The sequence below is a fragment of the Netta rufina genome (assembly GCF_964035555.1).
Source record: "Netta rufina genome assembly, chromosome: Z".
NCBI lineage: Eukaryota > Metazoa > Chordata > Aves > Anseriformes > Anatidae > Netta > Netta rufina.
In genome coordinates, this window is record NC_140126.1 from 25,434,605 (window position 1) to 25,458,193 (window position 23,589).

General features: G+C 42.5%; 1 protein-coding gene across 1 annotated transcript; it reads left to right on the forward strand.

Annotated features, from left to right (window-relative positions):
• Window positions 1–3,340: 3,340 nt before the first annotated feature.
• Window positions 3,341–9,084, forward strand: KCNV2 (potassium voltage-gated channel modifier subfamily V member 2; the record flags this gene model as incomplete). Its single annotated transcript, XM_084305149.1, has 2 exons — window positions 3,341–4,780; window positions 8,809–9,084. 2 exons carry the CDS (start codon window positions 3,341–3,343, stop codon window positions 9,082–9,084), a joined length of 1,716 nt encoding a protein of 571 aa, XP_084161275.1.
• Window positions 9,085–23,589: the final 14,505 nt, after the last annotated feature.

Genomic DNA, 23,589 nt, shown 5'->3' on the forward strand with positions numbered 1-23,589 from the left:
AATCATGTCTGAAAAGAACTTGAAAGAACATAGTAAAGAACGTAAATAAAGCAATCGTATTTTACCTATTTCATCAGTGCAGGCAAGCTTGAGCAGAGTGTCTTGGGTGCCTGACAGTTTCCTTCCCAAGAATAACTAGGTCAAAGTAATTAGCCTGAGGAGACATGAAGCTAGTAACCTTTCTTGCTTTCGTTAGTAGCAGTGTGTAAGGTCTTAGACCAGGTGTACAAACTGCTGGCATTTGACAGTCATGAACTGAAGCTCATGCCACTTCATGGTATGAAAAAACAAAAGATCTTTTGAGTAGTGAACAATGAGCCTTACCAGAGACTTCGCAGAAGTGAGACCAGGGAGTCTGACAAAACAGAAAACACAATACTACAGTGAAGTCTGGCAAGAGGAATGTGGTTATACTCTAGCTTGAATCTTGATTAAGAAACATTCAATATTTTTTGGTACTAAAATGATGGTATTGCAGACCAGTGTTTTTCTTATGTCTGAAGTAGTTTGCTTAGGACAAAGAGACAGTCCTGACATTGTACATTAATTTGTACTAAGGTTGCTAACTAGAGGTGGTTAGAGGACTAACCACAGCACGTTTCAATATTCAAAGCAAACTGCAAAGCAGCTGGGTGTCTGTAATAAGGCACTGACAATCCCTATAAATATGGGTCTTACCTTTATTGCATCAAGAAAGATAAAGAGAGTGGGCAGTGGAGAATTTGTGAAACAAAACACCTCCAAGAGCACCTAAATATGAATTGCTAGAAACACAGGCCTTAAATAGTGTGACTTGAAGAAGCCTCCTTTAGTATGCAGTCTGAGAAAAAAGGTACTGTCAAATGTTCAGTTATGAAGTTCTTTGTCAAGAACTTGTCCTTGTCAAGACCTAGTAAATGTAAAAGCTACAACCAGGAGGTAGGGGAAACGTGGAAAAGAAGCGGTAATTCTCACAACAAAGGTGATTTTTTCACATAATGGCACCAAAATAAAATTATTTGTATGCTTGGGAACAACAAGGGAGAGATACTGCCGCAGGTGAACTGGGATACAATGTCCTGACAGCTTGTGTGAAAGGGTAGGGAGCTGCAGGTAGAAGACAGGCTAAAGGGCTGCAGATGGAAAGCCCTTAGCAATACACAGTCACTGTGAAACACTTGGTTTTACAGATGGCAAGCTATGTGTATGTATTATTTCCGAAGGGCAGACTTTCATGGCTACAGTACCACTAAAGATATTAATTGGGTGAGATATGATGGTAGAAGAACATTTTCTGTTGGATAGCTGACAATAACCAGACCCTGAAGAAACATATGCTCAACAGCAGCTGATCTTTTTTCTATTTATATCAGTCAAACTAATAATCTCACAGACTTTTTCTGCTTATATGGCTTTTTTTTTTTTTTCAACAGCATCATTTTGCGTCGTATGCAAGAACTCAAGCTGGGACAGAACTCAGTCACATCAATCCAAAACAGCTTCTGAGAGCACCTGCTGCCCAGGTATAAGAAATCTCTGAGTTCTTGCAGCTGGTTCATTTCCAGATCACGGGTTTCTCCCAGGGCCTGAAGATAATGATCCAGATTTGCTCAGATTATGTCTCTGTGCCCAGGTACACAGGCAGATGTTCCATGCTGTAGGCTGTGGTACAACCACAGCAGCACTTTGGGCCACACCATGATTCTGGTGCAGGCTAGGCCTACTAAACTGTTTTGATAGACACTCATTATCATGGGAAACCTGGTTTGAATTAGCCTTGCATATGCTCCTTGCTGTTAGGTAAGCCAGGAATGTTGAAGCTGTGATACTGAGCAGGAAGGAACACAAAGGTAACATAGCCAAAGATGTAACAGAAAGCTTGGCTGCCACTCATTGAGACAGAAACTTCTTCATTTTAGGGATTGCTTATATGTTGAGTTATTTGGTAAGATGCATAAGTGTTTGAGGAGCAGGGACAGAAACCAGGATACTTCCTCTCATCCTCAGTGACAAGAGTAGTTTGGAATTTGTGTCAATGTTTTAATAAAATTGCGCTTGCAAGATTGCTTGGATGACTAACATGATCACTCTGATTATTCAAGATTTCCAACAAGAATTTCTTCTGACTGAGAAGCAATAAAAACAAAACCTAGCTTTTGGCTGCTCCAAATATTCACACTGCAGCCTTCTGTACCAGTGAAGGTGTTGCCAGAGCTAGTAGTTTTCTACTGCCATGTCCCATCCTGCACCAGCCTGCATAAACCAGGGATAATGAGATGATGTTAAGATGAAACTCAAGGACTAAGAGTATGCTGAAGGAGCCATACGTTTATTGTGTGTATCCTCTTCTTTAGAGGAGCTCTAGTCCAGCTGAAGTGCTTCCAGCATCAAGGGGAAGCAACTTGGCTTTCAGGAGGCTCACTGTTACTGGAGATGCTTGAGCCAGCTCATCGAGGGGTGAGGTTGAAACCTCCACCAAAACAAGGATAAAGAATCTATCCTGTCCTGCTAGGTACCTTACGTGGCTTTATGCTACTAAACGTGCCCTACGAGAGAGGGAGGAGTGGCTTTGCACCCTGTTCCCTTTCTCAGCATCTTAAGAAGAGTTTGAAGTGAAGCAGTGTGCTAGAAACCCCTCCACATGCTTGCTCTCACTTGAGCTGTGCCCAGAGTAGCATGAGACCTGTGCCAGCAACCAGACAGACAGCAGATATGCTAACCATGAATGAAGAGGAATGATTTTTATTTGCTTGCCTTTGGAAAATATTTAAAGACTTATGGTAATGTATCCCCACAAAATATCTGCATATTAATTATTCATTATTTTCATTAAGGTAAACCAAGACATACTATACAGAAGTAGATGAAAGAAATCTATAATGTTCCCTGTCTTCTCTCTGCTCCTCATATGTTTTCATTTTCAGATTATTCTTAATCCCTATATATTTCAATTAGGGAAATGTATGCTTGTTTATTAGCAATAAAACTTTACATTTTTTTCCCCCTTACTGATTTTTCATGGATTTATGGATCCATAATCATTCACGTCACAGCCTGAGGGACATGAGGCTGGAACAGGATAATAGCCCTTAAATCCCCTTCTCTAAGCACTCAGATCTTCCCTGTCAGCAAGATTAAAACAGTCAACAGCAGTCTTCATGTGTCTATATCCTACAGTGAGCTTTCACAGCAACTGGAGTGGTGACTGGCAGGAGGAAAAATGCAGAACTGCCGCTGTGCTTGATATCACCGAGGTGAAGAGACAAGAGAGCAGGACTGTCAGTCTTAGTACCAGAAAGGATTGGTGCTAATTTGTCAAGCAGGTGAATGATAAGAAAGGAGAAGAGCAAGGGAAAATAGTATGTTGCAGTTTAACATGAGGAGGCAGTTTCCTTTCCTGAAAGCTAAAGGAAGAGAGAGGGAAGCAGCAAATGTCCTTCCACAGCTCGCCAGGAGGAAGGACAATGAAGGCATGTGTTTAGACAAGCAGAGTGGCTTTTCTGCCACTGCTCCGCTGAGCTCCCAGCCCCTGCTGCTCCTTGGACCAGAGGGGAATTACAACTATTACGTGGATGATGAAGATGAGGAAGAAGAAGAGAAAGAACAAGGAAAATGGCCAACCGGAGACCCATTTGAGGGAGAAAACAAGCCCTCATCATCCATTCCTTGCTCCCCTGCCTTTTCCTCTGGAGCCCCAGCCATGGCATCCACTTCATCCGTGCTGAACATTAACGTCGGTGGCCAAAGCTACCGACTCACCTACCAGGCAGTGGCCATCTACCCCAAGACCCGCCTGGGTCGCCTGGCCACCTCCACTGACCGCCGCTGCCAGCTGGGCCTGTGCGATGACTATGCTGCCCAGGGAGACGAGTATTTCTTTGACCGTGACCCAGCTGTCTTCCAGCTGGTGTACAATTTCTATGCCTCAGGGGTGCTGCGTGTGAGGGACGAGCTTTGCCCACGCAGCTTCCTGGAGGAGTTGAGCTACTGGGGCGTGCGGCTCAAATACACACCCCGCTGCTGCCGCATCTGCTTCGAGGAGCGCCGCGACGAGCTGAGTGAGCAGCTGAAGGTCCAGCGTGAGCTGCGCTCCCAGGCAGAGGCTCAGGAGAATGAGCAGCTTTTCCACCACATGCGCTACTATGGGCCCCAGCGCTGGCACCTCTGGAACCTCATGGAGAAGCCCTTCTCCTCTGTCACCGCCAAAGTGATGGCGGTGGCCTCTAGCTTCTTTGTGCTCATCTCCGTGGTGGCCCTGGCACTCAACACCGTGGAAGAGATGCAGCAGGTGGACCGGAAGAGTGGGGAGAGTCGTCCTGTCCTGGAGCACATCGAGACCCTGTGCATCGCTTTCTTCACCCTGGAGTACCTGCTGCGCTTAGTCTCTACCCCAGACCTGCGCCGCTTTGCCAGCAGCGCGCTCAATGCTGTGGACCTCATTGCCATCCTGCCCCTCTACCTGCAGCTGCTGCTTGAATGTTTCGCTGATGATGACCAGCCCCGAGGCCGGGGCTCCCAGCATGAGCACGATATCGAGAAGGTGGGACGGGTGGGCAAAGTGGGACAAGTGCTTCGCATCATGCGCCTCATGCGCATCTTCCGCATTCTCAAGCTGGCCCGCCACTCCACGGGGCTGCGTGCCTTTGGCTTTACCTTGCGCCAGTGCTACCAGCAGGTGGGCTGCCTTTTGCTCTTCATTGCCATGGGCATCTTCGCCTTCTCTGCCATGGTCTACACAGTGGAGCATGACGTCTCTAGTACCAACTTCACCAGCATCCCCCATGCTTGGTGGTGGGCTGCCGTAAGTAAACACAACTCAACTTGCTCAGTATCTAGAGACCATCCCCTCCCTCACCACCCTTCCTTTACCCTCTTCTCCCCTCCCTTTCTAAAGTAGCTGACGGTCTTGAAAACAGAAGGCCTAGATCAGTGAACATCTGCTCTGAATTCAGAGCTTACAGGACATATGCACTCACTCACGCACACACACGCATGCACTCATTCACCTCAGTTGTAAGCTTTAATCAAGGCTTAATCAGGCAGACAGTGTTGAAATTCCCATCTGACCAAATGCAGGCAGTACTTGCCCTTTAAAGAAGAAGTGGGAAAAGAGACAGAAAAGAAAAGCTTTTCTCCATTAAATCCTATTGACAGTGTTGCCAAAATAAACAAAGAAAAAAAGAGTTTATCGGGCTAGCTGGTTGCAGCTGCACATGGGATTTTAATTCTTGATCTTTTTGAAAATCTACTGTGACCCATCATACAACTGCAAGATGGTAAAACATGGTTTATGTACCATTCACTGTACTCTGGCAGGCAAACTTGCAAAGTCCAAACTGTCCCAGAGCTCTGGCTATTAAATTTCATTCGGACCAATGGTTGTTTTACACAAGAGATTGCATTCTGCTCCTTAGGTGGCACTTCCAGGATACATCTGCACATATATACATACAAAACATTGGTGGTTATTTATATTGTGCCAGAGTTGATGAATGAATGCAAAAATAAGTGGCATGGCTCAGGAGGCTGATAATGGGATAGGCTGCCTTCTACATCTAGGTCACTGGTTCGAACCCCACATCAGTCTGTAGTGAGGGAGGTTAATGTGTGGTTAATGTCACCTTGAGTATTTTTGCAGCCTTTGCTAGAAAATGTGATTCTTCCCAAGAGTGTGGGTAACTGGCTGAGGTTCTGCTGACAAGACTTGGAAAGGAAGGCAGAATGACCTCATTTCTAGAGACTGCCGTGGGGGTCTCTGCTCTAAGGCATTTGGGCACATCTCCTTGAGGTCTGAACTATCGCTGAGCCGTACTACACTCCGTTATGTGGAGGGATGTTTCTCGGGCAATGTATTCCATGTTGTTTGGTTCACCTCTTGCAGGGGCATGAAGATTTAGCTGGGAACACAGAACCATGAGAGTTTAAAGTACTCCACCTTACTTAAAAGCCTCCTGGCTCTGACAGCGTACTGGCAGAATGGTTCAGCATCCCAAACTCATGCTTCACCTTAGAAGCATTTACAATCAAAGATGGCCATGCAATTATTTCCAGTATGCTAATCAATTTTTCTCAGACTATTTGCTGACCAAAATGATAGTTATATCCTTCAAGGTGAGCTACAAATACAAAAGAAACACCTCTGGATTGATGAGGACTAGCAGACAATGGAGGCTGGGAAAGGGAAGCACAGGCTGTAAGCAGATGCTTAGCAGATAATCTTCATGCTCAGGTATGGCAGTTTCCCAATTATCATCTATACAATAACGTGATTTTTTATTTTTTTTTTGGGGGGAGGGTGGGGATTGACTATGGGGAGAGGGGAAGCTGATCCCTCCCTGTACTGCAGCCAGCAGCATCAGAGTGCTGGAAAACAGGAGTTCTTTGTGCTGCAGCAGCTGTGCATCTTTACAGCAGCCTGAGTCGAGTCAAAGGGCAGCTAGGTGCTACCCGTTGCACTAAGGCTTGTTCTAGTCCACCATCACTTGCAGGGTATGTGTATTTCCTGTCAGAGCAAGCAATGCTGGCCTCCATAACCCATTCTTATGGCAGGGCTTCAGGAGCACCTCTGCCCCCTGGACCTGACTATGTTGCTGGCTATGTCCCCATCACTTCCCAGGCAAGGAAACCAAGGCAAACGGATTGGAAAAGGATCAGAACTCATGCTGGACAATCAGCATAGCATGGGGACCACAGGAAGGCAACTCCAGACTGTCCAATAATGATACTTCTGGCCAGCAGCTGGAGCAATCCTGGCCAAACTCACTGTTTCAGCAGTGACTGATTTAATGTGGCAGTTTCCCACATGTTTGTCATGATTTCTGAACATGTAAGATATATGAAAAAATCTTAAGACATCACTCCTGCAAGCTGGTAACACCATGATTATTTAGATACTCCTCTGAATTCCATATAACCATGACTATGTGAGAAAGGTGTTTTTAGCTGAGCAAGTGTATCCAAAAGATGTGCTAGAGCATGCACATTGTGATTCTAAGGCACACATAAATTTTTAAAGCCTATTCATTCTTTAAAAGTAAAAATTAAGAAATACAGATCACTGAAATTTCATCAAAATCCAGCGGTGTCCACAGTCTGACCCACCCAAGAGAACAACTCTCCCTCCCAAACTGTCACAGTGATGTCGAAGACTGTGCCAGTGGAACAGAACCTTATCACAGGATAATGGCTTTGTCCTGGCTGGTAGAGATAAACATCTTGCCCTCATCTCAGTATTTATTTTTGGAGATATTTATCCTGTATTATCATTCAAATCCAGTGACTTAATTTCCATTAAACCAAGTGACTAATCCTTTTTATTCCGCAGGAAGCACCAGGTGCATCCTACAAATATGCTTATCCAGTGCTGTCTCATGTAGCCTAATACTTTCTTTATTTGAAATAACATTTTATTTAGCATGTTAGAGGATGGCAGGCTGCACACCGTGACCTTCCAGAGACTTATTTCAGTGCGAAAGCCACAAGAGAATTACAGTAAAACTCCTGCCTGTACTGTATTCTGTGGAAGTTTTATATTACCAGATACAAACAGTCTCCTCGAATACTGTAAAATAAATAAATAAATAAATAAAATTAATTGGCTGCAAAAGATCCCTTGCACATGAATATTACAAGGAAGCGCCAGATTGCAGAACCCTGCAAGTTTTACCTGCCAGAGAAACATAAATTGTGTTTACTAAATGTAAACGTTATAAACAATCAAGATGCACAGAGTGGAAGAATATAACAGGAGTTATTTCATGCTGACTGTTTGCGAGTACATCATTTATATGTAACAACCATGTAAGCAAACAGCCAGGAATTTTTAAAACTTTATTTTACAAAGAAAGTTTTGCATTGCTTGGTACTATATATGGGCCATATAAAACAAAGCTTATTCATATCTGTGTAGTCTAAAAATATAAAAACGTGAAGGCTCAGGAAAAAGATCCTTTATGGACTATGTAGACAATGAGATGGCAAAATTCACAGGTTCATGTAAACTGGGAATATAAAATACCATCACTCACAAGCACACCGAAAATATTTTCAGCAACCCCCAAACACTTCTTCAAATACAAATTCATAAAAATTCAGCAAAAGTTTGAGATTTCTAGATGACTGAGAAAGATACATGTTTTTTCATTAGGTCCTTGTATATGTGTAAACATTGAAGGCAATTTTATAAAGAAACTTCAGACTGCTGGGTCATATCTCCCAACAGTGCAAACATTATCAAAATATATTTCACAATTAGCTGAAGTTTTTCATGTGTTTTTCATTCATACTTCACATATATATAAATATAACAAGCAAAGGTAATACTCAAAATAGAACACACACAATAAGTCCCAAAATACCGGCTTTTATAAGCACACTGGATTTAGACACAGAGGGGTGCCTGTTCCCAGTGACACAATGAGGTAGCAGGATTACAGTTGTCACTGGATTTGTGCAGCCTTCTCTATCCACAGCTGAGCAAATCCACCCTCCAGACACGGTGGTGGGGAAACCATTTGGAAATTCCCTCTGCAAGACAAAGCCTTTAAAAATCTTCCTGACTGGTGCCTTGCTGCACTGTTGTCTGTCTTTATTGCAGGAGAGGGGCTTATTTATTTATTTATTTATTTGTTTGTTTGTTTATTTTAACTGGGGACTTTTACATAAAATTAACAGTACCCAAAAAAGCCAGTGCAGGTGTGTGATGCAAAGTATAAGAATGTTAGCTCCAGAATCACCTCTGATCCCTGAGCAAATCTAGAAAGATTACAAGGAGATAACCTTTTGTATGCCTCTTCCCAGCTAATAAGCTGACTGCTGATTTGCCTGTAGGTCAGCATCTCTACAGTGGGATATGGAGACATGTGTCCAGAAACTCACCTCGGCCGCCTGTTCGCGTTCCTCTGCATCGCATTTGGTATAATCCTGAATGGCATGCCCATCTCCATACTTTACAACAAATTCTCAGACTATTACAGCAAGCTGAAGGCCTATGAGTACACTGCTCTCAAGAAAGAAAGGGGGAAGGTGGACTTCACACGGAGAGCCATGAAGAAAATATCTGAATGCTGCGGAGAAAGTGCTGCCCGCCCTTTGCCAGAACACTGATATGAGCAATGCCTTGCATGTTGGGTTGGAACAGGGAAACTGAAGAAAAAGAAGGAAAATTGATCAGCTAACTGGAGATAAACTGAAAAGGATAACAGTAACAAAAATTAGATGGTGAAATCTGTTTTGAAGTGAATTACTTCTAAAAGAAAAGGCTCAGATTATAACAAAAGATTTATTTTTTCTTGGCTTTGTTAGTCTGAGAGCAGCACTCAAGTGCTCATGAGCTATCTGGAAGGAGATTATTCAGACAAATCACCCGGAAATTCTGAATTAGATCCACGCAAAGATGTGGCCCCTTAAAACCGATCAGACCAATGTCAAAGACCAATGACCAAACCAAAGGGAAACAAATTGCTGCCATTAAGGGTCAGACCCTTGGCTGCTGCCAGGGCAGTCTTAAACAAATAGTATACTGACTGCATTGCTGAAATTGGTTTTGCATCATCTTTCAAAACTGGGAAAACAGCCTAGAATTCCTTCCTGAATATTAGCAGCATCTACACTCCATGAGCTCTCAGCTACAGAGCACTGGTAGTTATGCTTCAGTGTCCCAATTGTACTTTTCGTCCCAGCAAGTGACTTCCATTTTCACACCTAGACAAGCAACATGCTGGTTTTACTATTTTCCCTACCTCCACCTCCATAATCATCTTCCATTATGCCAAGATCTAGTGGAAAATCTGGATTTTGAGTTGATAAATGTCATCAGCCTTGAAAACATTTCTAAACAAATACTTTCTCTAGGGTTAAGTGATAATCTACATTTATTCTACTACATTTAATATATCTACTTATTGAAATGTTAGAAAAATAACAGGCCTGTCACAGGATGTAAACGTTAGAGAAATGTTCTGAAAAAATACTCAAACACATAATAGGTAATATAACACTTTTCATGAAAAGGATCTTATTAGCTCTTGTCTGAAGCCAATTTTAAATATAATTTAAAGTCAAGATACTTTGGTACATACAGATATTAAGGACACATTTCTGACACCTTAACCCACCTCCAGTAGTACCTTATTTCCTGAAATTACTTAGCCTTCTTTCACAGCTTGGCTTTTGCATGTTACCCCAAGAACTATGCAATAAATAGTAATAAGAAAAAAAAAAAGAAAAAAGAAAAAAAAAAAAAAAAGAAGATGGGACCAGCATTTCTTGTATTAGTTCACAGTATATCAGGAATATTCTTTTTACATAAGAGCAGTCCTAGGATTTTAAAAATAGGAACCTGAGCAACAGATCTGAAAGAACAGTTATTTAATTGATAGTCAGATCCAAATAGTATAAACCACAGGGTAACAAAAAGAAGCAATGGCAGCAGTCACATGATTGTTATTCATTAGCACTCTTTCTGTGAAACAGCCTGACAGCAGAGATGCGCTTTAAAATTCCTGAACTTCCACGTTGTGTCTGTAGTGTGCTGCTGAATGTAAATCATCATAGTCAAGTCTCAGAGTCAGGCTGGAGACAATGGTGTGAAGCTCACTCCTGGGACAGCTGAGGGTGAAAAAGTTCATTGATTTTGCTACATCCATACAAATTGTGTCAAGCCTGGGGACATTTTTCATTTGCATACTGAGAAGGTAATCAGTAACCAAGTTGCTCTTCTCATTCTCTACCTCCAGACAAACTTATCATAAGCCCAGCTGTCATTTTGTTCTTTAGGAATGACAGTCAGCACATTGTGTGCTGATCAGCTCTGTTAAAAGCTAAACGGTGTCTTTAAGGCACAGCTGAGCCCTGAGAGTTGACTGTGATAGATGTGTGCTGTCCTGGACTGCACACAATGCAGCAGGCACAATCCCAGCACTCATTGACAAGAATAGCTGCTTTACTTTGGCTCTGGGGTGGTATGAATTTGCATGGCCCTTCTGCACCAGTGGCTTTCTGTGACTTCAGGAAGCCTCTCTTTTAGACCCCTGTTGCAGTTGAATGGGGCAGCAGGTTAAAAGTATGAATGAAGCACACAACGGTGCTTCATTTTCAACGTGCAGCTTGAGACAATATGTTACATCCATTGGATGAGATCCGTTAAAGGACTTAAACTTTGATGACCACCCAGCATTCCAAGACAAGGAACCCCTTAATTTAATTTCTCAGTCTGAAGGAGCTGGCAGGACTTAAGAGGTAGTTCCTACACCTTGCAGCCACATGAAGGCAGGACTCACAATACTCTATAATGGTTAGAGGCCAAAAACCTTTCAGACATGGAGGAGACCCATTTATATTCCTTCAGGAGAAGACAATAGTGCTAAATCCCATCTGAGTACTCTGAACCAAGGCATCACACACTAGGCAGCTCAGCTTGCCTAGAACCTGCTGCATGCTCTTCTTCAATATGCTTTCCTCACTCCTCCCTCCAACACCCAACCCCACCGTTTTGCTGATGGCAGCTTTGGTGCCTTTGTGATTCCTTTATGATTCCTTTATGAGTTGGTTTAACATACAAATGGGACAATCTGGGGGAGAAGGATTAGATTCTTCATTGGTCTGTGTCCTAACTTGATTTGGAGAGCTCTGACTAATGCTGATGCAAGATACATGGTAGAAGTGTGCAGTTCGGAGGACAGATCTCCGGCAGCTGCCACATGAAATGTGAAGCAAAAAAAATGACTCAAAGTTGTTGTTTTTCTCTTTCGTAATAATCGGATCATCTGCCTTGCCTCATGCAGCAGGAGAATAGGCTCTTAGTGAAGTAAGGCATTTTCCAGCAAACCGTAAATTAGAGTTCTGTGTTTTCTTTAATTAAAAATTCATTGTTTGCTTTACTGTATTACCCCACACAGCTTTCTGCCTTGTAGCTTACCTCATTTTATTGTAGGGGTGTTGAGCTTAAGTCTGTGAATTCAGTAGTATAGATTATGCCTAATACTGAGGCACCACGATGCCAATCAGATGTTGCCCTGAATGCCCAAGCTCTATCAGTACTAGCATTTTCTGTAAGTGGTTTCTAGCAAGGTCCTCCCACCTGCCCAACTCCTGAGACACCCTATCTGATGCTCCTACTATACAAACTGGCTAGAGGAGCTCCACCAGCTCAGGAAGGAGGAAGGAAGGAGTTCATAGTCCCACAGAGCAAACTCCTCACTACCTGCAGTGGGCTGTGCATATCTTTATCAACTGGTTTTGAAATGTAATGCTGCATTTTTGCCATTTTGTTGTATTGACACAATGATTCCTTTTGAGAAGGACGCAGTTAATTTACTGTCACAGCCACTACAACTTTCAGTGGCATCGCAAGTACCCCTAGATTACTGTGAAATGAAACAGCCAAGTGCTACATGATGGCATTCAAAAGTAATGCAGGACGGCCTTGATTATCTTGATTACTTGAATGCCATAGGGCTTAGACAATCAAAAGATTTCAAAATAACCACTTCAAGGGAAAATATGCTTAGATTCAACAAAGATGGGTAATACCATCAAAGCTAAAGTAGATAGGGCTTGTTTTATGAGATGTTAATTTGGTATTACTAAGATTTTGGTCGAACAGAGTGGGGGATTCTCAAAACACTGAGAAATTAGAAAACTCAAGGAATGTGGCCATGCTCAAGTCTTCCATTTTAACTAATTGCAGATATTAATGAGCCCCAGAGGGAGAAGGAAAATATGTTCTATTATGCTTCGCTACAGACATAGCAAACATGTTGTCCTTGGTAGACAAAGAAACAATTTGTTTATCTGGATGTCCTGGCTTCATTTTTAGACAGCTAAGTATTCCTTCTTCTATTTCTTATAGGCCTGTGAATTACTGAAATTAAAAAAAATAATAATAATAATTTAAAAAAAAAGATAGTAGCGTGCAGGGATGGTGGAATCTGGAGTCTGTCCCTACATGAGACAGTGAAAAGAATTCCAATCAGAATAGCTTTTGCACAAATCCTTGTCTTAGAAGAACATCACTTTCTCAGTGCAATTCAGCAGCTGTTTGCTTTTCTCATTCAGAAAGATAGCACTTAAAGGGGTAGCTAGAGTACAGCCATAGATTAATATGCATCTGGTGCTATTCCCAGGCTTCTAAGGCAAACACTAATATTCAGTCTTTAAGTATGTATAATTTTAAGATTATAAACTAGGTAAACTTTAAAATTTTTGGAGAAAAATAATGACTATCAATAAACCTAGGAGGGAAAAAAATGTCTACTTGCTTTAAAAGTAGCTTTAACTGTTTAGATTGTTCTGTTTTTGTTATGTAAAAATATTTGATTCGTGCTTATCTGCTATTTACAAAACCTTTATTAACTTCTTTATTCAGAAGTAGAGAAAATACATGGCATTTGACTGTAATCTAGCTCTTTATCTTGCATTGAAAAAGAGAAAGGTCAGAGGCACTAGCTTTTTATGTACTTAGGTAATTATTGGAAATATGCTGAGAAAAATTAAAGCATTCCCCAGGTAGTTCCTGAGACAGAGATTATCAGAGTTCTCAAAATAAAATTGCTCAGAACTTACTTCTCCTCTGTGAAATGTCTCTATGTGGTCATTCGAACTTCTGAACCAGATTTGCTACATTTAGAAGCAAAAGCATTTCCCCTTCTAACAATAACCAGATGAACTAGTATCGAACCTGAAAGTGAGTCTTTCGCTACCACTAATAACAGTTCTTCAGGCCAACAAATACCCACACAACCCTCCTTTCTTCAGCTGTTCTGGCAGAAGAAACTGTTTGAAACATTTCCCCTAGGACCTGGGAAAAGGAACAGAGACCCTGCCCTGGCTGCTGAGACAGCGTGGCTACACATGGTTAAATTCAACCAGCACTGTCACAGAGAATAACTGTGCAAAGGAGTCTCTCCATCCCCATGCCAGAACAGCCTTGCTCAGTAGGAAAGTTAGACTTTTCATTTTTTTCTCACCAAAGGCTGCATATTAAGGCAAAGGCACAGACTGAAGACAAATGCAACAGGCCACCCACAAAAGGAAGGTCAGGCTTTGAAGTGAACTCTTCGTGATCAAACCCTGGCATAAGCTGGAACCAGACTGACATCAAAGGGACTCCACGCTCCTCAGGCAGTTCAAGCCAACTCTTGAGGGTCAGATTGGCCTGACATCCAAACTCCATAACATCCAAGTATTTTATTATCATAAACAATCAGTAAAAAAAATAAAAATAGAAACTTGGAGTTCAGAAAAATGCCCTCATCACTCACAAGTTGCATGGCGGTTCTGCTGTGATGGGGGCCAGAAAGGGAAAGGCAGAGGGGTTCTCGCAGGGAAAGTGCAGTCCCTTGCATGGAAAATTGTTCACTACTGCCATCAGGAGGCTAGAGGACGGCAGAATCCCTCCTGTCCTTCAAAACGCCTCACGCATACACCACTTACTGCGTTAGGTTGCTCTGCTGTGTCTTCAGGCACAGAGAGCACTAAAATCCTGGACCTCCCTGGAGTTCAGTCAGAAAGTGCCTACAAGAAAGAAGGAGTAACTGTAAAACCTGTAATATCACCACTAGGGACTAAATGAATCTTCAAAATAATGCCACATCAATTGGAGATGAATTTCCCTCTCTCTTTCATTTCTAAAAGACAGCTCCAAAACCAGAAATGCTCCCAGAAGGTCACTGCACAAAAAGGGAACTGATTCTAGGCAGATCTGAGTGGTGTTGGGCTATGGTTAATGCTCAATATGTTTATTTCTAAAACAGTTTAAACAAACAAAAACATCATCACTTACACTAAAAAAAAAAAAAAAAAAAAAAAAAAGAAAGCCAGGGAATATGAAATTTCAAGACAAAATTAACCTCAATTGCAGGCTGTATCAATCATTTTAGATCCACAGTGAAGCTTTTACTGGCAGTATAAGCAATCAGAGTACTGGTCTCAAGCAGTTGTTGTTCTACCTTATGGCATGTCAGGAAGAAAAGAGACTAGTGCCATTTTATACACAGATTTCGAGTACAGTTTGATCATGAAGCTGGGCCAGCCAGGAGATTAATTTGATCCCCTGTGAAGGGAAGGTTTGGTCCTGACTATTGCCAGGCTTCCTTCTGTGCAACTTTGCCATTTAACTCCTGCTTTAGTGTTCAAGTGGGCTCCGTTTGTTCAGCAAATTTTATCAGCTCACTAATAGAAATTAATTCAACAAAACACTCCACACAAGTCTCTCATAGGTTGTAAACTGATTAATTTTAGTGAACAGCCTGACAAGTGCCAGAGCCGCTGTAAAGAGAGGGTGCATTAGACACTTTGCATTTCTGTCTGAAAAGGAACGTTGATGTATAAATATGGTTTCTGGTTCTGGTAAACCATACAGAATCTGGAGTGAAAGAGTGCTCAGTCCTGCATGAACACAACAATTTCCTTTGCAAAGATACAATGCTTCAGGCTTCATTCATAACATTTACTCTCTACTCACAGCTTCTTCTTCAGAGTAAGAGCACTCGGTTACATAAAAGAATACTGACCTTAATAAAACAGTCTGAAAATCAGCTTGGTTTAAGGAAACCAACCATTTCAATTAAAACAAAAACAAACAAATAACAAAAACAAAGAGCCTAAAGAAGAGAGGGGAAGGGAAGGGAAGGGAAGGGAAGGGAAGGGAAGGGAAGGGAAGGGAAGGGAAGGGAAGGGAAGGGAAGGGAAGGGAAGGGAAGGGAAGGGAAGGGAAGGGAAGGGAAGGGAAGGGAAGGGAAGGGAAGGGAAGGGAAGGGAAGGGAAGGGAAGGGAAGGGAAGGGAAGGGAAGGGAAGGGAAGGGAAGGGAAGGGAAGGGAAGGGAAGGGAAGGGAAGGGAAGGGAAGGGAAGGGAAGGGAAGGGAAGGGAAGGGAAGGGAAGGGAAGGGAAGGGAAGGGAAGGGAATGTTTGCTAGGTATTGTGACCCAGTGCTTGCTTGTCAGAAAGCAACAGCTTATGCATTGCAGCAAGTGATGTCTGAGCAGCAACTCACTGCTTGGAGCAGAAAATGTATGTACAGCTCTTCTAACTTAGTACACCTTATGAAGACTAAAGGACAAAGTAGGACCACAGGCAGACACTCAAAGTGCATCTGAAGCAGAAGGAAACAAATTATTTGAGATGTCCTTTTATGACATATAGTACATTTGCTCTGTGAACAAATGTTCTTCTCTAGTGCTTGTTCCAATGTGCACTTGGTCAGTAACACTGAAGCAGCAAAGTAGACTGATGCACAGAATATGAAGCTGAATCACCATCTGTGAAAGCAAAGGTCCTCGAACTAGGGCAGGATGCTGCATAAAATAAGAAATACAACATTACATTGACATCCATCATTGATGCGGATGTGTTAAAGGGAAATCAATGGACCTGAAAGGATGCTGGTGAGCAGCAGGGGTTCTTGGGCAGGTCCACTGAGCTCCCTGGTGTCCAGGCTATGGCTAATAAAATATTACGCAATTTAATGTTAAAATTCCCAGTTCAACTGCTTTTCATTATTTTGAAGAGAAATCATTTAGACATTTCTTAAAGATGTCTTTAAGCTGGTACTACCTGTTATTTTCACTGTCCACTGTTGAAAGACTTGGAATTCAAACCTGGCTCTAAATACTCTTCAGGTAAACAGAGGCAAAAACAACAAACAAACAAAAAAATCAACAACCACCAACAAAAACAGAGAAAAAACGCATACGTGGAAAAAACAGTGGCATCAGTTTGTAAAACAGCCTTTGGAAGCATTTCAACCATAAAAAGGATGGTTTTGACTGCCATAAAAACTGGTACTATCACCACACCATGAAGATACCTTAATAACAGGTTTTGTGGCACCCAGTCCTCTTCATCTAACCACTCTTCAGGAGCAGAAGCTTAAGCAATACAACATATCGAATGAATTATCATATTGCTTTGTTATCTTTTTCCACACACAAAAAAAAAAAAAAAAAAAAAGAAAAAGTTTTATCAATCATGCTTATAAATCATTACACCTTTAAAATGAAAATCCCCTCCCCCCCCCTTTTTTTTCCTCACACAAGTGCATCATCTTCTTTCTATCTGTTTATCTGTTTCAAACACAGAAAACCCTCCAAATGACTTCTTGGTTCAATGCTTCTAGCACTTGTTCACATATGTCTGTATACCCAGAGCTCTTGTTGATTCCCTCCCTTTCATTTTCATGACTATTCCCTCTTTCTGCTAAAAGTTGCAATCCTCAGTAGTTAGTGCAGACTGAAAAGCTACAGTGATGACAGGCAGAAGCTGATGTGGGGAAGACAGTAAAAATCAGAGAATCCATAAGATTTTATACTTTGTAAAGTATATTTTTTAAGATGCATTTTGATCAAAAGAGCATAATATCCAACAATTAAAACCACCTTCAATGACAGCAGATGACAAGATGACCAAACCCACTTCAACTAGTACAGCCCCTCTCTGCAGGGCTGCTCTCCAGTGTCTCATTGCCCAGTCTGTACATATAGGCAGGGTTGCCCCGTCTCACGTGCAGGACCCAGCACTTGAATTTCAGACAAAACAAAAAGGAAACACTGATAAAATCCTTTTGCTTCCATGTCCTTCAAACAATCTATCCATCAGCCTTCATACAGCAGTCATAGACTCACCCACAGAAGACCAGCAAACAATGGCACTAAATCCAGCCAAATTCTCCACAGCGGGGAAGTGAGTCCATTCTGTGAGTACTCATCCCTATGAGTAAGAAGGCAAACAAACAGGGCTGGAGACCTGCATGGATGAGAAGGGAGCTCAGACAAAAAAAGGAAGTTCACAGCATGTGGAAAAAGAGATGGGTCACTTGGGGACAGGGACACTGTCAGAGTATGCAGGACTGCTACAAGGAAGGCCAAGGCCCACCTGGGATTAAATCTGTCAAGAAAGGTCAAGGACAACAAGAAGGGCTTCTTCAAATATATCAGCAGAAAAAGGAAGACTGGGGAAAATGTCAGCCTGCTGCTGAATGGGGCGGGTTCCCTGATGACAAAGCATACAGAGAAGGCAGAGTTGCTGAATGCCTCCTTTGTCTTCACCACTGAGACCAGCCCTCAAGAATCTCAGACCCTAGAGAAAAGGCAGGAAGTCTGGAGAAAGGAGGTCTTTCCCTTGGTCAAAGAGGATCAGGTCAGAGATCTCTTAGGCAAACTTGACATCCACAAATCCATGGGCACAGATGGGATACATGCTGGAGTGCTGAGGGAGCTGGCTGATCTTATTGCTAGCCCACTCTCCATAATCTTTGAAGGGTCATGGAGAACAGGAGAGGAGGCTGAGGACTGAAGAAAAGCCAGTGTCACACCAGTTTTCAAAAAGGGTAAGAAGGAGGACCCAGGCAACTACAGGCCAATCGGCTTCACCTCTATCCCTGGAAAGGTGATGGAATCACACAACCTGGAGGTCATCTCCAAGCACATGGAGGAGAAGAAGGTGATCAGTAGTCAGCATGGGTTCAACAAAGGGAAATCATGCTGGACCACCCAATAGCCTTCTATGATGGAATGACTAGCTGGGAGGGTGACAGGAGAGCAGTGGCTGTTGTCTGCCTTGATTTCAGTGAGGCTTTTTGACACTGTCTCACATAACATCCTCACAGACAAGCTCAGGAAGTGTGGGATGGAAGAGTGGACAGCGAGGTGGATTGAAGACTGGCTGGATGGCAGAGCTCAGAGGGTTGTGATAAGCAGTGCTGAGTCTGGTTGGAGGACTGTAGCTTGTGGTGTCCCTCAAGGGTAGGTACTGGGTCCAGTCCTGTTCAATTTACTCATCAGTGACCTGAATGATGGAATAGAGTGCACCCTCAGCAAGCTTGTGGATAACACAAAACTGTGAGGAGTGGCTGATAAACCAGAGGGCTGTGCTGCCATTCAGAGGGACTTGGATATGCTGGAGGGATGGGCTGACAGGAACTGCATGAAGTTCAACAAGGGCAAGTGCAGGGTCCTGTACCTAGGGAGGAATAACTGTAAGCACCAGTACAGGCTGGGGGCTGACCTGCTGGAGAGCAGCTCTGCAGAGAGGAACCTGGGTGTCCTGGTGAACAACAAGTTAACCATGATCCAGCAATGTACCCTGGTGGCCAAGAATGCCAACAGTATTCTGGGGTGCATTAGGAAGAGTGTTGCCAGCAGGTCAGGGAAGGTGATCCTGCTCCTCTACTCAGCCCTGGTGAGGCCACACCTGGAGTACTGTGTCCAGTTCTGGGCTCCCCAGTGCAAGAGAGACATGGAGTTACTGGTGAGAGTCCAGAGGATGGCTACTCAGATGATCAGGGGACTGGAACACCTTTCACAGAATCACAGAATCACAGAATTTCTAGGTTGGAAGAGACCTCAAGATCATCAAGTCCAACCTCTGACCTAACGCTAACAGTCCCCACTAAACCATTTCCCTAAGCTCTACATCTAAACATCTTTTGAAGACTTCCAGGGATGGTGACTCCACCACTTCCCTGGGCAGCCCATTCCAATGTCTAACAACCCTTTCGGTAAAGAAGTTCTTCCTAAGATCCAACCTAAAACTCCCCTGGATCAACTTAAGCCCATTCCCCCTTGTCCTGTCACCAGGCACATGGGAGAACAGACCAACCCCCACCTCGCTACAGCCTTCCTTGAGGTACCTATAGAGAGCGATAAGGTCACCCCTGAGCCTCCTCTTCTCCAGGCTGAACAAGCCCAGCTCCCTCAGCCGCTCCTCGTAGGACTTATTCTCCAGGCCCCTCACTAGCTTCGTCGCCCTTCTCTGCTCCCACTCAAGCACCTCCATGTCCTTCTTGTAGCGAGGGGCTACACATGCCAGCACGTGTATGTGAATGGCAGCACAGCCCTCTGGTTTATCAGCCATATGAGGACAGGCTGAGAGAACTGGGCCTGTTGAGCCTCTAGAAGAGAAGACTGAGGGGAGACCTCATCAATGCATATAAATATCTGAGGGGAGGGTGTCAAGAGGATGGAGCCAGTTTCTTTTCAGTTGTGCCCAGTGACAGGATGAGACATGACAAGTACAAACTGAAACACAGGAGGTTCCGTCTGAATATGAGAGGGCATTTCTTTGCTGTGGGGGTGACAGAGCACTGGAACAGGTTGCCCAGAGAGGTTGTGGAGTCTCCTTCTTTGGAGATGTCCAAAACCTGCCTGGATGCCATCCTGCACAGTGTGTTCTAGGTGATCCTGCTCAGCAGGAGGGTTGGACCAGATGATCTTCAGAGGCCTCTTCAGAGGAGAGTAATAATTTGTTTAAGTTCTAGTAGAAAAAGTGTTGTCTTTAGTGTACATCTAAACTAATGTCTACTTAACAAAAAAATGCATTTCTCAAATAGTAGTAACAAAAAATAGTAGACAGTCATTCCAAACTACTACACATAGCTGCCAGTTAAAGCAACTGGAATTTAAGCATGTAAAACTTCAAATCTGAATCACCTAAGTGACCTAAGATACAGCTTTTTTTTTTTTTTTTTTTTTTTTTTTTTTTTTTTATGGGTAACTATCTTTAGTTATGAATTTTATTCTCTGAATTTGAAATTCAGCTCCAGATTTTAAGCATTAGTTTATTTGCCACAGTAACTTGAAAACTGGAAACGGCTCTATCATACTTTCCCCCAATATCTATTTTATTCTACCAGTAATCGTTCAGTCACAACTCTATTGCATTTTTCTTTCAGATTGTTTTTTTTCCTTTTGGGGGGGAGGCGCAGTAAATAAGACTTCTTTAGAAACAGTTCACAACAGTTTAAATTCATTATCTGCTGCTAATTATGTTTTATTGTCACAGGAGAAAATCCTGTTACAGACACTAATGAGCTACAACCTTCAGTAACTGATCCTGGTGAGGCTATCTGTTTACAAGCATGAACATTTTATGCCAGTGGCAATCAGGTCTAATTGGCATTAACCTTTAAGTATTCACTACTACTTAAAAGCTTAGGTGGAATTAGAAGGAAGCAAAGTCAGCAAAGTATCAGTAAATCAACAGATACAAACAGAAACAAACTCGGGAACCACTTTCAAGTGTAATGCTGAAGTACTACTTAAATTGGGTTAAGTAATTAAAATTGGGTTTATGATTTTTAAAAATTTGCCTACGCAGGCATCTTGTCATTTTTTTATACTCTAAAATGTTCCCCCTAGAATGGGTGGACCAGTAAGAAGCACAGGACCAGTGAGTAGCAAGAGATTACTTCTTATTATGAAAAAACAATGCATTTCTCTTTTTTGTATAAACTATTTATAATTAAACATACACATCTTGAAATATACTTGACAATTCCAGAATCTGTAAACAGAATCTGTAAGCTTTGTGTTCTCTAGGAAACCAGAATATTTCACCACATGCTAAGCATGCAAGCTTGTCTGAGTCTCAAACTCGGTAATCTGAATTTCCTGGATGCTGAGCACTGCAGTTCCCAATGGACTGTAAAAGTAGTTGTGGATCATCACTACCTCTGATACTAAAGTCATCGAATTTAGAAGACTGATTTAATGTATTGAAAATACAGAAGTTTATGCCAGTACTACTGACGATAGCTAACAGTCTTGGATGACTTCAAAATGAGTGGTCCCTGTAACACACAGCATCAGAAACATTGCAGTGTTTCAATGTCCAGACACTGATGTTTGAAATCCAGCACATGCTAATTTGCTTTATCAAAAAGCATAGATACATGAATCTTTGAAGTACTAGAATGTGTAATTAAATTGACATCACTGTTACTGGCACATGAGGAATGCCTCAAGTATCAGGAATGATGCTGGTCTCCTTTCTCAGGTGACACGATAGGACACAAGCTAATTGCCTCGAGTTGCACCATAGGTTTAGATTTGATGTCAGAAATGATTTCTTTACAGAAAGAGTGGTTAGGCATTGGAACGGGCTGCTCAGTGGTGGAATCTCCATCTCTGGAGGTATTTAAAAGATGTGTGGATGTGGCTCTTAGGAACATAGTTTAGTAGTGGACACTGGACAGTGTTAGGTGATGGCTGGACTCGATGATGTTATGGGTCTTTTCCAACCAAACGATTCTAAGAAATAACTTTTTTTTTACTCCTGAACAAACTCACAGACCTCGAGGTCCTCAGTCATGAAAACAGTATGTTAAATTTGACATCCACCCCCCGCATCTGATGCTATTTGTAGTACTGGAGAAATAATCCCTAAGAACATTACATCTCATTTCTTTGTACATGTTAGTGCAATAACCACTAGCCACTTCCAACCAGTCGCACTGTTCTTTATGCAGAGGAAGCTATATTTCTATAATGGCTAACTATCCCATACTAATAAAGGAGGCACATCCTACCAGGATATGCAGCAGTAGAGAGTGACTCCTACAGTCAGGGATTGAATTAATTTTGTTCTCTATGTAGGTCAGTCTATCAGCATGACATTAAATGCCAGCAGGTTGTTACATGGATGTTTTGCCAAGGAAGAGAAAAATAAAGTATTAGTTTGATTTTTCTAGAACACTTGCTTCATGTTATGCGTAAATAAACTAAGAATGATTTGGGTTGGAATGGACCTAACAATCAACCAGTTCCAATCCCCCTGGCCAGAGGCAGGGACACCTCCCGCTAAACCAGATCGCCCAAAGGCCCATACAACCTGGTCTTAAACACTTCCAGGGATGAAGCATCCACAACTTCTCTGGGCAACTTGTTTCAGTGCCTCATCACCCTCATAGATAGATATTTGGAAGAGATTATTTATTAAATCTACCCTCTTTTAGTTTAAAGCCATTCCCCCTTGTCCTATCACTTCACTCCCTGACAAAGAGTCACTCTCCCCAGTTTTCCTGTAGGCCCCCTTTAGGCAGTGGAAGGCCCCTGTAAGGTCTCCCTTCTCTAAGGCCTTCTCTTCTCCAGGCTGAACAACTCCGACTCCCTCAGGTTGTCTTCATAGGAGAGGTGCTCCAGGCCTTTGATCTTCGTGACCCTCTTCTAGATTCACTCCAACAGTGAATCTTATGCTTTGGGGCCCACAGCTGAATACTGCACTCCAGTTGGGGTCCCAACAGAGCAGAATAGAGAAGAATCCCCTTCCTCAACCTGTGAAAAGGTTCCTCACCCCTCTCCTGTTACAAGGAAGATTAAAAACCAAAGCAAACAAAAGAAAAGAAAACCCCACAACACTAAAAAATGATCACACAGGTTTATCAGGACTTAAAAGTCCGTACTTTTTAGAAAGACTTGAAGAAAAAGAGAATCAAACTATAGTTGACTGAGAGTCATCCTCTCCCTTCTGGAATGTGTTTGAAAAATGTTGGAGACAATATTTTAATTCTATTCTTGTTAGCTCCTTCACACATGTTAAGAATGTTTTTCGTCTAATTTGTTTTTGAGGAAAACAAGAGGGAAGGTCACTATGAACAGGTGCATTTGCCCAGTACACAGGAATATCTCCTGAACTGATGCTTCCATTTCTATGGTAACTAGGATATAATATGCACATGATTTTCAACAGGAATGAAAACACCTTTGTGCAAGTTATCAGGAAAGATTTAACTTCTTGTTTCCACGATCAGAAGTTCCCACAAACTCTGAAATCTCAAGATTTAAACATCTGTGAGCAGCTATTTACCACACACAGCACAACGAGTACAGGAGACAGA